The sequence below is a fragment of the Octodon degus genome, unplaced genomic scaffold, assembly GCF_000260255.1.
Source record: "Octodon degus isolate 3935 unplaced genomic scaffold, OctDeg1.0 scaffold00070, whole genome shotgun sequence".
Taxonomy (NCBI): Eukaryota; Metazoa; Chordata; class Mammalia; order Rodentia; family Octodontidae; genus Octodon; species Octodon degus.
In genome coordinates, this window is record NW_004524646.1 from 12,148,308 (window position 1) to 12,165,718 (window position 17,411).

The 17,411-nt window shown below is 59.7% G+C and overlaps 1 protein-coding gene across 2 annotated transcripts in view; it reads right to left on the minus strand.

Annotated features, from left to right (window-relative positions):
• Positions 1-388: 388 nt before the first annotated feature.
• Begain (brain enriched guanylate kinase associated) overlaps positions 389-17,411 on the minus strand; it is a 26,895-nt gene continuing 9,872 nt past the window's right edge. For both annotated transcript variants that reach the window (XM_023719646.1, XM_004635195.2), the window contains 5 exons: positions 7,427-7,588; positions 6,205-6,271; positions 6,012-6,119; positions 3,384-3,467; positions 389-2,417 (listed from right to left, as the gene is read on the minus strand). In XM_023719646.1, the coding sequence (XP_023575414.1) occupies positions 1,080-2,417; positions 3,384-3,467; positions 6,012-6,119; positions 6,205-6,271; positions 7,427-7,588 (1,759 nt within the window). In that variant the 3' untranslated portion in view covers positions 389-1,079. The remainder of the gene's footprint in view (positions 2,418-3,383; positions 3,468-6,011; positions 6,120-6,204; positions 6,272-7,426; positions 7,589-17,411) is intronic.

The following is a 17,411-nucleotide window of genomic DNA, read 5'->3' on the forward strand; positions in this document are numbered from 1 at the left end:
TGACACCTTGGGAATGCTGTAGAAAATTAAGTCAAAGTGAAGCTTGAAACAGCCACAGGAAGAGAGGTGGCTATGCAGGTCGAAGGAGCACCCAGTGCAGTGATTACCCCAGGCCAGCAGGAGGCTGGGTGGGGAGGGACCCGCGCCTGTGTCCCTGAAGCTCACACTGAAGAATGTACTTGGGTGGAAAGGAAGACAGAACGTGAACGAGAGGCGGTCAGCCAGGCAGGACACAGTGAGGGACGTGTCCTGCCTGGGGGGGGGGGTTGGTGGGCAGGAAGACTCAGACCCAGCGTTGACAAGAGATGGCCCCAAATGCCTTCTCCTGGGGCCCACGAAGGTGAGGAGGAGCAAGATCCAAAGGCAGATTCTTTCCACTGGTGTCTTTTATTAATGAATGCAAAATACAACACTAACCAGACAGGCATGCATCACAGAGAGGAGGGTTGGGGGCGGGGCCTCACACGTCTGAGGTAGAGCACAGTGGGGTCGGCAGGGTTAGGGGGGTGAGCACCAGCCGTGCGGGGCATCTTCCCAGCTCTACTCAGGATATGGGCCACGGAAGAGCTCGGGTGTGCTGGCCGCACGGGGAGAAACAAGTTTGGAAACACTTCCTATACACTAATGGGGTTCACATCCCCTGTGGACAGAGCTTTGGGGTCCCCTTGCCGCTGGCTTACTGGGTGTCTCCCCACCACTGTGGAATCTGGTCTGCCCTCCTGGGACAGACCCCACGCACCCTCCGCAGAAAAAGAAAGGAGCTTTGTGTTGAAAACGCCAAGGCTGCCATCCAGGGAGCTGGAGGCCAAGTGCGTTAAGAAGGACCCTTGTCCCTATAAAAATAGTATCACGTTATAAAAGGGGGGCTGCTCACCTCGGGTGGAGGGACACTGGGGTGTGGAAAGGTTCTACAAGGGCCCGCCAGGACGGGGCTGGGACAGACAACTGGGTGAGGGGCCTCCTCTCGGGCGACACGGGGCTGGGTGCAGAGGACAGGGGACCCTGTTGGCAGGGACTGGGTGTGGGGGGGAGGTTACCCCTTGGGCACCACACTGAGCAAGGGGGGCTGGCAGAGGTGCTCAGTTGAGCAGCGTTCCGTAGAGCTGGGCCTTGGTCAGGCTGTCCTTGCGGCTCAGCCCAGAGCTGCCAGTCCTCGGGAAGGCCTGCTGGGGCCCTGGGCGGGCAGCGGGGTGCATCTCTGGGGAGGCCTCCATAGAGCTGGGCTCCAGGGAGTCCCTGGAGCCGTGCTCTGGCTCAGGGCTGCTGCCCGCCCCGCACAGCTGCACCCCGAGCCTGTCCCCGTCCCCGTCACTGGGTGCGTAGCCGGGGAGAGGGTCGGCAGAGCGGCTGGGGCTAAGGCTCAGGCTGCCGCCTGCCCGTAGGAAGCAGGGCTCTGCCAGGTGGCCCTGGGAGAGGTCGTCCCCCTCCGAGAAGCTGTCGGCCTTATAGGTGGCATAGAGGGGGCTGGCGCGGCCCTCGGCCTTCCGGCCTGGGCTGCCCATGCTGCCACCATAGTAGCGTTCAGAGAAGCTGCGGGGCGAAGCGCGGCCTATGCTGGGGGCCGGGTAGGAATAGGCACCGATGTCCTCGACACTCAGTGGCCGCCAGTGGCCCCGCATGTCCTCCCTTGAGAGCCGTGCGGACCCTGGCTTGGCCCGCAGGCTCCACAGGTTTGGGGGCATCAGGGCCTGCTGGGGGCCCGGAGAGCCTGGGAAGCGAAAGGACTCAGTCGGGTATGGGGACATTGTCCGCGAGAACCCCGGGGCCACCTCGGCCTCGAGTGGTGAGGCCACCGCAGCTGCGGCCTTGGCGAAGCGAGGGCTACCCTCATAGGTGGGCGGCTTGCGGCTGAAGAGCTCATCGCGGCTGCTCAGGTAGATGGCCTGCTGTGAGGTGGTGAGCGTGCTGGCCTGCGCGTGCTCCTTCTCCTCGGATGTAGCGCTGAAGCTGGAGTAGGAGCTGGACGTGGGCAGCGAGCCCGCGTAGCCCGGGAAGGTGTCGTGGCGGAAGCTGGCGGGGAAGGCCGCTGCCTCGGCCTCCTCCTCTTCCTCAGCTGCGCTGTCGGTGGAATTCTGGGCCTGCAGGAAGCCCACGTCGGCCACAGGTGTCTCCACGCTGGGCCGTCTATCGAGCTGGGGCTCCTCGGGGTGGTAGAGGGCTGGGTCACTGCAGCAAATGTCCTCCTTGTACGGGGACCGCGGGCCAGACTTGTCCACGCCGTCTCGGAAGGCTAGGTCACGGGCGGAGGCATCAGACAAGTGGGAGGACAGGCTGGCGGGGTCTGGCTTCTCCAGCACCTTGGCAATGACGCAGGTGGGGACGCTGTCGGCGTAGGCCGGGCGGCAGAGTGGGGAGGGCAGGCTACGGCCATGCTTCTCCAGGTGCAGGCTCACGCGCTCCTGGAAGTCCGAGGGCAGCTGTAAGGGGTGCGGGGGAGGGGTATGGTTATAGCCCGAGGGTGGCCCAGCCCTGGCCCTATGGCTGAGGACCATTGCCAGCATGATGGACAGGCAGGCAGACATACAGACAGACGAGGGGAACCTCCTGGGATGGTCCTGGCACACCTGGGGTGCTGTTGGCTCCTACACCTTGCCCCAACCCACTCCATGCCAGTGGGGCTAGCCGAGCCACCTATCCCAGCTGCTGCCCAGCGGGTGGCTGACCTGCTCTCCCAGCCCTGGGCTCCCCACCCAGGTCCCACTGCAGAACAAGACAGACTCAGAAACAGATGCAACAAAGATTGAGGGGTGAGGACCAGGTGCCTTGTGGGCACCTGGTGCCACAGGGGCTGGCTGCACTACTGTTTGATCTATTTTGTAGATACACAAAAATAGGCATGGCCCACAACCAGGGAAAGGGGCAGGGACTGGGGCAGGTGTGTGGGTGGGGAAGTGGGGCAGGGTGGCCTGGCTGGAAGGGCTTCTTGGACCAGCTCTTGAGGTGACCATAGTTGGGCGAGGGGCCTCTGCTCTGGCATGAGGCTGGGTGTAGGCTGCCAGCCTGGGGCCTGGGCTCAGCCTCTTTTCCAGAAGTTCACTTCTCAGAGATGGGACCATCTGTAATAGTGCCCAGAACTCAGGGCTGCTGTGAGGACCTGGGGGTGGAAGCGCAGGGGTATGGGCCACTTGGGTAGGCAACAGGGGCTCCAGGGAGGCCGGCAGCTGTCCAGGCCAGTTGAGGTTGCTGCCCTCAGATAGACCAAGTCCCGCAGGCAAGGAGGGACAAGGGGCTCAGGCTTACCCCAGTGTCTTCCTCTTCAGGGCTGGGGAGTGGCCTCGGGAGGGGGCTGGCCCGAAAGGAGCCCAGAGTGGTCATGGGGCAGGGTGGGCCTGAGTGCGGGGCGGGATCATGTTACCTTGGACACCTTATGGGCCCTGCGTTACCTCGGACACCTTATGGGCCCTGCCGTAGGTCTGGCCACACTGCAGCAGCTGGGCCGCTAGATTGCAGTCCTTCCTATAGAGTTCCTAGAAGAAAGAGAAGGCGTCGGCATCGCCCGCCAGCCAGGGCCCGTGCCTGGCCAGCGCCCAGGGCCAGGGGGCAACGGGCGGGGGCGGACTGGAGGTGCAGCTGGCACCAGGTGACAGGTGTGTTTCTGGCTTCACAGGGCCTGCATGTGGAGGAGGGCCCTGCCAGGCCTGCAGCTGTGCAGGGGCCCCTGGGCTGGCCGCTGGGCTCCAGGTCCCTTGGCCTTCCAGAGAAAGGGTGTGCACGGCACCAAAGAGCTACAGGGATAAGTCCCAGCCCTTGCTGCCCCAGTTCTATACCCATGTGCACTGGGTGGCCTGGCATCAGGGCTGGCGGGGGCAGGGAGGTGTGTGACCCTGAACGCAGGCAGGGACTGGCTCAGCCTCTGAGCTGAAAACAGATGCAAACAGTAGGATCAGTCAAGGTGCTTTGGTCTTTGAAAATCTCTGTTGCATATGCCTGTGGTTGTATGGGAGTTTGCACCCTGTCAGCCAGCCCCTGGGACCACCTGGTTCACCTGCAGGTGCTCCCGGCCTGGGGCTGCTGCCACAGACCCAGTGCGGTGGGGCTGGATATCCTGTGGCTCTTTTCTGCTCCACCACCATCCCTTATAATGGCCAGCGGGGTGGAGGGAAGCCGGGGCTGAGGCTTCCCAGGAAGAGCAAGGCTGGCTGAGAGTGAATTGGCCACAGGCACCGGCTGCTATCCAGCCCCACAGCCACAGCCAGTAGGGGATGCCACTAGGGGGAGTGGGTGGCCCTGGACAGCATTTCACATTGCTCATAGCCCTAGGGGAAGATGTGACAGTGACCAAGGCCCTGAGCTGTCCATGTCTGCGGCTGTAAGGTTTAGGACTTTCAGGGATGTTCTTGTGGGGCCCAAGGTTCTGGCCTTGAGGAAGTGCTCATGGGGCTGTTGCAGGTAGGGGGCAGGTGGAGGGGAGAGCTCTGCAGAAAGGAATCAGATAGTCCTGAGTTCAAATTCTGGCCCTGCATATGAGCGACCACAGCGTGGCCTGGAGACCACTGATATGGCTGTGCCCCGCCTCCTCATGCACTGTCCCTGCAAAGCTGGCCAAGAGCAATGGCAGTGGTCTTACACCATCAGGGAAGGTCTCCCATCCCAGCAGTGCCTCGAGCCTCCTACCACAGCAACAGTTCTTGCAGGAGTGCTCCACGCTGGACCCTCAGCACCTTGGTTAGCAGGGCCCGTGGCAGTCAGTTACCAACCTCCACGTTCCCGAATTCCAAGGCCACTTCTCAGCCTGCCCCTCACCTACTGCCTGAGTACCCGCGGGCTGTGAGCCACCACACTGCCTGGTGTCCCCCACCCCACCCCGCCAGTCCCTTGAAATCTTCCCTGCTGGTTCTAACCCCTCCACTAAGCCTAAGGCCCTTCGTGTCCTGGCCTCTTGTCTCCTCCTGGCCACCTCAGGCTCCATTAGTGCTCTGGATTGATTCCCACTGCACCTCTGCCTGCTCCTCCAGGAGCCGGTTCTTTGCCTTCGGGCTTTGACTGTAGCCGCCACACTCAGGTCTTTCCCTCCATATCCCAAATCTTGGCCAATCCTATTGGCTGTGGCTTAAAAATACAGCCAGAGCCCTCGTGTATCTTCTGGCCTTCATGGCCACCAGCCTTCTGTCACTGTGCTGGTGGCCATGGCTCTGCCCCGTGTCTGCACACAGCACTACAGCCCCTAAAACCACGAGCGCAGGAACCCCTACCCTCTGCTCAGGACTCTACAGGACTCATTTCCCTCCAAATGAAGCCATTTGGATAGGAGCCTGCACAGCAGGGCTCCTTGTGGGTTGCTGCCACTCTCCAAGGTCCCCAGGCAGCCTTCGGCCCTGGGGTCCTTCCAGCCCGGAAGAAATGTTCTGCCCCAGACATCTGCTTGGCCTAATCTTCATGGCCCCTGGCCTCTCCTGGAAACATCCTGCTGGAATTGGAGATCCAGTGGCCGGTATCTCCCTGGTGCTGTTCCTCGCTTTCCTGCTGCCTACAGTGCCCAGAATTTCTGAGGTACCGCACTATGTGGTCACCAGCTTTCCTGTCCTCCCTGCTCAGATGTCAACTCTGGGGAGGGTCCATTTAGGGTTGGCTGATGCTCTTCACTCCAGCCAGGTAGGTCTGGCAGGAGTAGATGCTTCCTGGTAAAGGATCTTCAGCTGCCAAGGGGCCTAGAGCATGGCCAGTTAACTCCATGGGGGTCCCTGAGATCAGGCTTGTGGGTGGCACAGTTCCCATGGGACCCTGGGGGTGGCCCAAGGCAGGAGGCCTGCGTGGCCTTGCCCCACCCTGCGGTTAGGCAGCTCCACCTGATGTTGAACAACACAGCCTCAAGTGCCTAGCTGAAGTCCTTCCAGAAGGAGGTCTGCTGGGGGCTCTGGCAGTGTTACGTCAAGGAGGCCTGCCTGCCCCCTCCATTCTCCTGTCCGCTGTGGGGGCAGTAGCCCCGGAGCCACAGTCCCCTGCCTGCCTCTGATTCCTGGGGAGCCCTGAACACGCCTGGCCCCCTCTGGGGGCAATGCCTCGGCACTCACATTGTCCTCCGACAGCTTGTCGATGGTCACCTTGGCCTCCAGCAGGTGGCTGTTGAGAGCGACAATCTCATGGCTTAGGGCACGCTTCTCTTCCTCATAGTGCTGGCCCTGCAGGGTGGGGCAGAGGGAGGAGGTGCTCGAGGTGCTTGGAGGATGGGCGTGTGTGCTGGGGCCGTAGACGTGGGGGCCTCACCATGCGGTACAGCTTGTCCTCCAGCTCCTGGTTGATCCTCTGCAGCGCCATGTAGTTGGTCTGAATCCTGCAGCAAGATGCAGAGGGAGCACCATTGAGCAAAGCCTGACCTTTCCATGACTGCCAGGGCTGGCAGCCACTGAGAGGGTGGGGCAGGTCCCCAGCACCCCGGTCTGAGAGCCAGGTCTCCTCCTGGCTTCCCCAGGCCCAGGTACAGGGCTGTGCTGATCTCTGCCTCTGACAGGAATTTTATTTGCAAGAGACTGTCGGTCCTCCTTGCTCACCGGGTCCCTCACACCTCACACACAGCTCGCACAAACATGGCTTGTGTTGTATAGCTCAGCCGCACATTAGCAGGGAAGTGACAGGGACCCAACAGGTGGAGATGTAATTCTCCCTGCAAGGAGAAGCTGCCCGTTGGGGGAGAATCTGCTTCTACAGCCGGTGGCAGGGGCTGGGGCCCATGTCGGTCTGTCTGACCGTCCATCAGCTTGACAACCTTGGTGTAGTGTTACTGCCCCAGCTTGCTGTCGGAAACAGACACTAAAAGGTGCTTAAGGCACAGCAGGACCCTGCCCCAGGTCTGGCCTGGCTGTGTGGCCCATGCCGGGCTTCCACACAATTGGGTGGTGACATGCAAAAAGCCTGACAGGCTGGGACAAACAGCCTTTACGGGAGTCCTCCTCGGGGCAGCGCCAGCTGGTGCTCTATAAATATTTGAAACGAACTAAACCAACAGTAAAATTTGCATTCTCTTTGCATTTTCTGTTTAAGAAGACAGGAAAGCAAGTAATATGTTTAAAAAAAGTCCATCTTAAATGTGAGGAAATTTTGTTCTTTTTAGAAACATTTGGCAGTCCGTTAACTCAAGCTTCATTAGCCTCTGTGCCCCTCAAGGGACAGCCGCGAAACTCTAGCTCATCTCACAGGCTGGACACCGCTATCCAGCCCAGACTGTGGCGTTCCGAAGCTGGGATCCTGGCGGCCACCTGGGTGATATACGGCTGCCACACTGAAAGTGAGAGCGGGACACGGGGCCGGGTGTGGAGAGGGGCCTGGAAGAGCGTGTTCCGGGCAGCAGTCAACCCTGGGTTCACATATTAGAGGCATTGAATTTGATTTTCGGGTCACTCTCTGCCCATAGGGTCACCGCCGTGGTAGGAGCCGGGCTGTGCTTGGCGCCGCCCGCCGGCCCCGCCCGCCACTAGGCCCCGCCCCTCACCTGCGCAGCTTCTCAGTGACCTTTTCCAGCTCCTCCTGCGCACGCCGCAGCTCGATCTCTAGATAGTGGCGCGTGGAGTCGAACTCGGTCTCCAGCTTCTCCAGCTTGTGCGTGGTGTAGGACAGCCGCTTGCGCAGCTCTCCCTTCTGCTCCTGCAGCGCGCTGTAACGACACGCGAGGGCGGCCCGGACCGGGGCGCTGAGCGCGGGGAACCTGCCCTCGTGGGCCACCTGCAGTGCGCTATGGGTGCGCAGCCTGCAAACACGTGTACACACACGCACGCACTCCCCTTGAGGCGGCGGCACTCAGGACAGATGGCCCCCAGGATGAGGGCTTCTGATGCTGAGCCAGGCTGCCCAGAACCACCCTCCACCGGCATCCTTCCCGTGCGGCCCCCTTGGGTTCACCGGTCTCAAACTCGCCACCATATGGCATAAAGCACACCCTAGCCCAGCATACGCTGGTTTTGCCCCTTTTCAGCACCAGGCCCTGTCCAAGGCTGGAGTCCTTCCCTCGGCCAGAGCCACAGCCCCTGGGGTACCTCTCTGGGGAAGATAAGGTCCACACCCCGGGGGGGCAGGAGGTTCACAGTGCCAGCGGTGCTCCCCTTTCCTCTAGAAGACCCCCCACGGAGAAGGAGGGCTCCCTCATCCTAAGTCACTTGGACTGGAACAGGGCACTGGACAGAGGCGGGGCCACCCCTCCCAAGCCTGGGTCAGCGTAGGGGGCCCCCAGGGTGTTGGTTTCAGGGGGTTTGCTGTGGACGAGGGAAGTGTGCACTGCGCCCACTTGGACTGGGCGGGCAGAAGGGCCAGGCCATATGCTGTAAGACCCCTGGGCCCACACGTGGGTGAGGGGTCCCTTTCCCCGGTGTCCCGAGGCTGTGGCCTGTGAGCAAACGACACGCACTACAGCGGGCACTGTCCCAGCGAACCTCCATTAAACATTGTTGGATTCCTGCCGAGGTCTATATTTTTAAAAAATAAATAAAAATAAAGAGTTGCTTGCGTGTTTTGAGAATCTTGAGGAAGGGAGGGGCAACTTAGTCCCCGAAAGAGGATGCAGAGTAACCAGGGAAGCCCCAGGCAGGCGAAGCAGCTACCCACGCAGACCACGGCTGGGCGCTCTGCCGCCCTCTCCAGGAAGCCCTCCCGCTGCCCCGCGGCTGGGTGCCCGCCTGCCCGCCAGCCGCCGCCGAAGCCGCCACCGCCCCTACCCTGCCTCCTCCACCAGGCACAGCTGGGCTTCCTTGAGGCCTCTGTCTGGAGCCCCTTCCCCTGCCCTGTCGATTCTGAACCCCCTTTCTGCAGGGCACCCCATGCCCTCCCAGGCCAGCTTCCTTCTCTCCCATTCCCTGCTCCCAGCTCGGATGCCAAGGTCATCCACCTGACCTCTGGCGTCATCTACAGCATGTGCGTCGCCGCTCTCCCCTCCCCCACCTGCCTGCTCTGTTCCTGGGTCCTCACAACAGGCACTGGGACCTCCACCTACCCAGGGATCCTGTAGTCCAGAGGGAGGAGGTGCCCGCTGGCTAGGGCCGGCCAGCAAAGACTCACTCAAGGGACACCAGCTCCCAGCCTCAGTTTACCCTTTCAGACGGCTCTACCAGCCTACAAACAGTCCCCAACCCGCTCTAGCTGTCACTGCTGACACCTCAGACTCGCCCAAGGGAGTGTCCCTGCTGTGTCCACCCCACATTCTGGCTCTGTCACTGCCAAAGACCAGGCATGGCTCACCACAGCACCTCTCCTGTCACCTCAAAGGCCACGCCTCCTCCACACTCAGCCACACAGGGACTCTGCCCAGGCCTTAACACCAGTTGTAGCCTCTCTTAGGCTCTCCCCTCTTACACTCAACTGACCACCTCATCACACCCACTGAGTCCCAGACCACACCCCATCAGACCTCAGGGCAATGCCCACTCTAGTTCCAGCACCATGCCTACCGTAGAACTAGGGCCACACCCCAGCAGGTCCCAGGCCACGTCCCCACAGACCTCAGGGCCATGCCCACCCTAGATGACAGACCATGCCCCAGCCAACCCTGCCCTGCTAGAAGTCTGCCACAAATTCCTGAGGGCTCAGCTTGTCAGAAGCTCTGGACAGGGAGGGGCTTGGGAGGTCACCTGGGTCCAGTGTGCTTCCCTTCCAGGGCACTTAACCAAGCCCCACCTGCCTGTGACCTCAGTTTCCACCTGTAAGGTGAGTGGAACACCTGAATGAAGAGAAGAGCTGTCCCTGGTCCCTGTTCTGTGTAGGTTATAGAACTGCCCCGGACAAAGGTTTGATGTAGAGGGTGGCACTGTGTGGCAGTGGGGCCACCAGGCCACTAATAGCCGGGGAAGTGGCTGGGGTCCAAGATTTTGCCTTGGGTGAGGGTAGCCTGGGTCACTGAACTGGGGTCACAGTTCCAGAAACAGCTCCTTAACCAATGGCAGGGGTTAGCATGGAGGGTGGGGTGGGGTCACCTCACTCATCTGTCAACTAAGGTACAGCCTGGCCCTGCCCAGGCAGTGTGTATGTCCTGGTCCCCTCCGAGCCTTTGAGGAATCCTGGACACAGTAGGGGGCTGAAGGCCCTCTCTTCCCCAGGACCCTCTGGCCACTCACAGGAGCCTGGGCCCAGGGGCAATGCTGGACATGGGACAACACACTGCCAGCTGGAGACCCCTCCCTCTCTGAGCCTGCTTGCCTGTCTCAGGGAAGATGGACACACACATGGGATGAATGTCTGGGGACAGACACAGACACTGAAGAATGGAGGGAGACACAGGTGTGTTACCTGTCCCAAAGCGAGGGTGAGGACCTGGCCAGGCGGCCCTGCAGGACTCGGGGCTGCCCGAGGCACAAGGGCACCCAGGGGCTGCGCAGCCTGTGGGCGAAGAGGACAGAGCTGCTCAGAACAGGTGGAGGAGAGGGTGGGGAGGGGCAGGGGCCACACAGGCCCACCGCGGGGTGACCAGCCACAGCCACAGCTTAGCCCAAGAAATGGAGAACCCATGTTCCCTGCAGGACAATGCCTGATCTGTACCATGGCAGAGACAGGGCTGCCAAAGGCAGAGGAGGGGTCCTACCTGGGCAGCCTGCCAGCCCATAGGGCCTCTGAAGGCTCTGAGCCCACATGTGGCACTGAGTGGCAGCATTCCTGGTCATGTGCTGGGGTTTATATTTGGTATCCTGGCCCTACTCCTAGGCCTGAAGCCACTGCCTTAGTCTGGGAGGGGTCTTCCTCAATCCTGGCACCTGAAAGAGACTGGGTCCCTCTGGCTATGGATCTCAGTGTGCCAGACCCGTGAGTGAGGACGGCGGGCAGTGTCCTGGCGGCCAGGGGAGCTGGGGGATACCAGGCTGGACAGCAGACAGGTGAGAAAGGACACGGGTCTGGACAACGGCAGGACATACTGCTATGTGCTGGGTGGCTGTCCCTCCCTGAATCTCAGGGGCAACTGACAAGCTCTAGGGTCCTGTGTGCAGAGGGGACACCCAGAGCAGCCTTGTGTGGTACATGGGCTGCTGCTGAGATGGGTTGGTTCCATTCACAAAGGCGGCTCTGACGCTGGCCCAGGAAGCAGTCTTTCAAAGGCACTCAAAGACTGGGCAGATGTGCACCCGCACTGGGAGAAGAGTGTTGTAATCCCACTTAAGACAAGAACTACCACAGACCGTCATGGGAGGAAAGAAATGTTAATTTGTTATGCCTGGGTGGTAGGACACTGGGTAATTGAAAACATTTTTTATAGGTTTTAGGATTTGTCATATCTTCTACGGATGAACAAGCAGGGGGGAACATTACTAAGGATTACATTTGGCACCAAGAAAAAAAGGAAGTATCCATATGCATTGGTTTGGTGGGCCGAAGGGGCAGCAGAGGTCAAGCAAAGGCCCCGGGCCATAGCGTGCGCCTCACGGTGGCCTGGCTGCTGTGAGCCTCAGTTTCGTCATCTGTAGGATCGAGCCCTTGCCCCAGGGTTCCAGCTGACCAACAGACGTGGAGCGGGGCCAGCACGCTGGGGGCAGGGGCGGGCTTGCAGGCCTTGGGCTCTGGCTGGACTGGACTTGTGAATCTGGTCCCAGGGACCCCTTGGTGCACAGCTCCAGTGCCACCAAGGACCCAGAGGACAGGTGAGGGTGCTCCTTCCAGAGCAGCCAGAAATAACTGGTGGCCTCAGGGTCTGGGCTACGGCCTTGGGTGTTCTCCCTCCTCTGCAAGTCCCCAGCCCCACCTGCAAGCCCCTCTATGGCATCCTCTCTAATAGTCGAGCTTTCTGAAGAGTGGCACAGCCCAGAGTGGACAGAGGCTGGGTGGGAAACTGAGGCCCAGAGGAGGGGTGGGTCTTGCTCAGGCTATGAGGCAACCTGGGATCTGCGTCTGGTCACCCACAGGGTGCTTGTCCAGCACCTTGAGCCACTTGCTTGGGTTGTGGTCTCCTCAGCCCATCCTGGGGTGTGGCCCTTTGCAGCCCAGAGGGCCTGGGCCACAGTCCCTCAGGACAAGGCAAGTGTCAGGCGGATAGGCTGAGACCCAGGCCTGCCCCTTCCCTGGCGAGGACAGTGGACAAGCTTGGTAGGCAGCAGAAGGTGGAACCGCCTGCCTCCTGCCTGCGCGTATCCACAGCTGTCAGCATGGCAGCACCGGGGCCAACCAGCCCGGCATCACCCCGGTTATGTGCATGGGCTCTCCCTGCCTCTGCTGGGCAGTGTGGACGGAGGGCCCTGTGTGTGGCCACCCAGCTGGACATGGTATCTTCAGATGGGCACGACTATCAATTGGCCATCAAAGGCAGGCTTCTGCTCAGTTGGGATGTGGCCCCTTAGCAAATGTCCACTGTCTTCCTCCCCAGGGAGTCTAGCTCAGGGACTCCGGAGAGGCTCAAGGAGATCTGGGGACACCAAGGCCTTGGGGTGGGGGTGGCCAGAGCTGGCAGTGCCAGTGGTCCCCCCTTCCCCTGCTGGTAGGAGGCTGTGCCACCTGTGAAATCCTGAGCTGTGCTCTGCCCGGCCCCAGGGTGCAGAGGGCTCCGTGCCCAGTCCCATGCATGCAGCATGGAGAGACAGCTGCTGTCCAGCTGCTCTGAGACCCCAGTGCAGCCCTCATGCCCACCCCACTCTGTCCTTGCTGTCCCTCTGCTAAGAAGCCCTGGCATCCCTTCCCTATACCTCAGGTGTCCTGCTCTCTTTTGGGGGGGCTCTGCCTGATGCTGCCTCCCCCAGGACACCCACTTGGTCCTGATGCCCCATCCTGTCCCATGGGCTGTCCTTCTGGGGGACCATACCCATCTTGGCTCGATGGCTTCCTGCTGGACAGCATGGCAACAGGGCTGGGCCGGGCTGCAGAGTCACCGGGCCACCCTGCCACGCACCCGGCAGGCTCGGTGCTGCTGCCTCCCTCTGTCTCTGTGCACAGCCCGGGCAGCAGTCATGCTCCAGCAACACCAAATTGCTTGTCACTCTGCACAGGCGGAAGCCATCCCTAGTCCTGGTGACTCTGTCCTGGTGCCCCCTCAGCCAGGATCTCGCCTGCTCCCTCCTCCCCACCTGGGAGGGGGGTGAACCCAGTCCCACTCTCCACACTGGGGTCTGTGGGTGTCTCCCCTCCCCCACACTGACAAGTGTCATCAGGCTTGAGTCGCCACTGTTAGGGCTGAGTGTCAGGGTGCCCGCACCCAGAATGCCCGGAACATATCCTGCCCTGGTCACAATCCTCACGTTCTCCCTGCACCCAGGCTGTGTCCACTACTTGGGCCCCTTGGACCTGCCACTGTCCCACACTCCATGCTGCTCCTGACCACAGGCACACTGGCATTCAGGGCTCCCTGGATGTGCTCAGGGCCTCTGCCCCTGGGGTCCCCTGGGCCTGGGACACGCTCTTCTAGCTGCTCCACACCAGCTCCACCTTCTAGAAAGCCCCTGCCTAGGTCTCCCCAGCCTACCCTGACTCCTCACGGGACACTCATGATGACCTGGCCACCTGCCTGCTGAGCCTGGAGACTGGTCTGCTTTACTCACTGTGCCCAGGCATCAGCAGAGTCTGGTGCACAGCCAGGGTGTGGGCAACGGTGCTGGGGTGGTGAGGGCAGCCCAGCAGGACTGGCTGCTCTGGGCTCCTGGCTTCCAGGTCTGATGTGCTTTTCTACCCGGGGCCTCCTTTGAGGGTCTAGTAAAGGCCCCAGGACAGCCCTCCTCCGATGAAGGCTGGCAGGAAGCAGCCACTCTCCCTGGCCCAGGACCTGCCGCTAGGCCTATGTGCGCGCTCACACATCTGGCTGTCTACCACCACATAGCTCTTTGAGCTGGGGAGGGAGCACTTTCCCCAGGCATCTCCCCAGCACCCCTGTACCACAGGCCCTGGCCTGGCGAGGCTCACGGTGGCCTGGGCTCTCGTAGCTGCTCCTCTAGTTGGCTCCTCAGGGAGCTCACATTGGATCCCCGAGGCACAGCTCACATGCAGGCTGCAGAACTGTCTCTGCCCGACTGGGGCCACCCTTGAGCCTCCCAAAGATGGCTTTGTGCCACTGCAAAGGATGCTGACATCAACTGCTAGATGCAGGAGGTCAGGTGGGCAGAGATCTTCACCTTGCACCTCCTGGGGGTGTTGCCCGTGCTGGTTTCCTGCACACCCTGGAGGAGCTCTCTCTGCTTGCCCTTGCCCTTGCTTTCGACATTGCTGATGCCATCTCTGTGCCTGAGAGGATTTCTCACAAGGGCAGATGGCGCACAAGCAGCCAGCCACTGCCTCAGCTCCCACCCGGGTGTCCACACAACTGCCATCTTGTCCTCAGTCCCTCTGGAAGATGAGGAGACAGGTGCACATGAGCCCAGGGTCATAGGCCCTCACTGGAGTACCGCTCTGGCCAACCATGCCCTGGCAATGCCAGCTTCTACTCCTGGTGCTGTATACTTCTCACCGCATCTCCCATGGTGGGGCTACTACCCTAGGAGACTGTGGCTGACCACAGCAGCTGCACACATGCAAGACTAATGTCCAAGAGGTGTAGGCCAAGCCAAGGTGTGTTCCTCTCAGATCTGATGGGGCCCAGTGGACAGCAGGACAGCCTGTCATGGCTAGCACTGCTCTGAGTGCGACTCGTCCACCCAGCACCTGGGCAGCCCTGGCACTGACCTCTGCAGCTTTGTACTAGAAGGGGGACTTCCAGTGTCACCACTGTGGCTGCTGGGCTCCCTTGTAGCTGCCCCTGGGGAAGTAGACTGCGTGTTCGCCTGCGTGTGGGTGTGCATGTGGGCACACATATGCCTTCCTATGCACGGGCAGGTGTGTGTGCACTGCCATATACAGCAGGGAGTGGCCACAGTGCTGCCTGCAGGCCCAGAGCTGGGAAGGCCTGGGATGGCAGGGACACCTCCATCTTGCTGCCTGCCCTGGCCCTACCCCTCCCAACTTGTGGGCACACAGCCCAGGGTGACTGATGCGGTTGCTGTGCAGTTCCCCCCGCTGGAGACAGGAGTCAGGAGACACCGCAGGAAGCATGTCATCCACTTCGTCTTATCAGGAAGCTGCAGCCCTGTCCTGCTCCCCCTCTGTGCCAAGAAAGAACCACGTGCGAGCGGTGGGCACTCTGTGTCCCGGTGAGCCCTCAGGCAGGGGGCAGACCTGGGTGCTGGGCTCGGGCAAAGCCGACCAACCCTGGCAGGTGGACATTGGCACGGGGCTCCCTCCTACTCAGGATGACCCCTGATATATTCTTAGAGGGGCTCCATCCTCCTCCAGGGAGGCCTCCTGACTTCCCATAGGTTTGGGTGGAGGGGCTGTATCTGCTATTCCTCCTCAGAGTCCCAATGCAGGGCCAGGCAGGTGATGATCATGTATGGAGGGTCTTGGAACAGCATCACCAGCCCCAACAGCCCAGCAGCACCAGTGGGGGGATGGTGGCATGGCAGCTGGGATTCCAGCCCTAGAGAAGGATGCAGACAGTGGTGGCCAGGGGAGGAGAGAGAGGGAGGGCTGCCTAGGACAGCAGGCCAGCACCCTCACCATGCCCACTCCATGCCCTCTCCCTGCAGGTCCTGGGCTCTGCTGTCCTCGACTTGTCTTCACAAGAACTGGATTGTAGTCAAAAGCCCAGGTTGCATGGAGTCACTTCAATGTGAGTCAGGGACATGGCCAGGACCCCCACCCCAGAAGGGGCTCAGTTGACCTCTTCTGGCCAGGGCCTACAGGGAAATGGGGCTTGGAGCCAGGACAGAGCTCCTGCAATGAACCTGGCGTTCAGAGGTACAGCCCAGCCTCCTGGAGCAATGGCAAAGGGGTGACATTCATGAGGGGTGCTGTGCCTGAAGGCAGGAGGGAAGGGGGCCCACTGCGATGCCCCAGTGCCTGCAAAATTCCACTTTGAACATCTACTGTCCCCTAGACCAATGTAGACCTTGCCAGGGACCCCACTTCTGACACCTGTTCCCCCCAAATCAAGGTAAAACCCAGAGAAATCCCACTTCTAAAACGTAGCCTCCTCCAAACCAACAGAGGTAAACCCTACCATAATCTCACTTCCAACACCCCATCTCCCCCAAACCAACTGGATCCCTGCAGTTATTCCAGTTCCAATACCTGGTCATCGCAGAACAATGTGGACCCCCCACAGTCATCCCAATTCTGACACCCGTTCTTCTCCAATCCAACATGGACCCTGATAGTCACCCAATTCCTGACATTTAATTTCCCCCAAAGCGATGCAGAAACTGCAGTGAACCGTTTCAACACCCAACTCACCACAACCAATGTGGACACTTGTGGTAATCCCCCTTCGGACAACTGGTCTCCCCTAAAGTAACACAGCCACTGTAGTAATCTTGCTTTGGACCTCCACTCTCCCCTAAACCAACATGGACCCTGAAGCAATCCCAATTTGAACACCCATTCTGTCCCAAACCAATATGGACCCAGCAGTAATGCCACTTTGGACACCTGCTGTCCCCCAGGCACTGTGGACTCTGTGGTAATGCCACTTCAGATACTGGATGTCCCCTAAATCAATAAAACTCTGTGCTAATCCCACTTTGGGTACCTGATATGCTTCAACTAATATGGACCCCTGTGGTAATTCTACTTCCACTACTCATTCTGTCCCCAAACCAGTATGGACCCATTCAGTAATCCCAATTCCAACACCCAATCTCCCAGCACCAATGTGGACCTTGCAGTAATCTTACTTCTAAATTTTTATTTATTTATTTATTTATTTATTTATTTATTTATGTGTGTGTGTGTGTGTGTGTGGCCAGCTCAGCCCACCAGGGGGCAGGGCTGGCTGGCATGTGGTGCTGGGGGATTGAACCGCGGTCCCTGTGCTTTGCTTAGCTTGTTCTAAGTAGGTGCTTTAGACCACTGAGCCATCTCACCAGCCCAGTAATCTTACTTCTGACACGCACTCTCCCCCAAACCAATGCAGACTTCCATACAGTAACCCCACTTCTGATACCAACTCTCCCCCAAACAAATATAAATCCCTGAAGTAACCCCACTTCTTAAACCCACTCTCCCCCAAGCCAAAGTGGACTCCTGTAATTACATCTGACACCCAGTCTCCCCTATCACCAATGAAAACCTCTTTGGACCCCATTTTGGATACCCACTATCATGTAAACCAATGTGGAATCCTGCAGTAACCCCAATTCAGACATCCTCTCTCCCCCAAATTAACGTGGGCCCCAACAAGGAATATTTGTGACACCACTATCTCAGCATCAATGCAGACTCCTGCAGTAATCCCACTGTTGGCATCCATTCTCTCTCAAACCAATGGGGATCCCTATTGTAACCCCACTTTTGACACCCACTATCCCCATAGCAATGCAGAACCTTGCAGTGATACCAGTTCAAACACTTACTCTTCCCCAAGCCATATGGATCCCTGCAGCAATCCCACTTTGGACACTTCATCACCCCAAGTGAATACGGACTCTGCAGTTATCTATCTATCTATCTATCTATCTATCTATCTATCTATCTATCTATCTATCTATCTATCTATC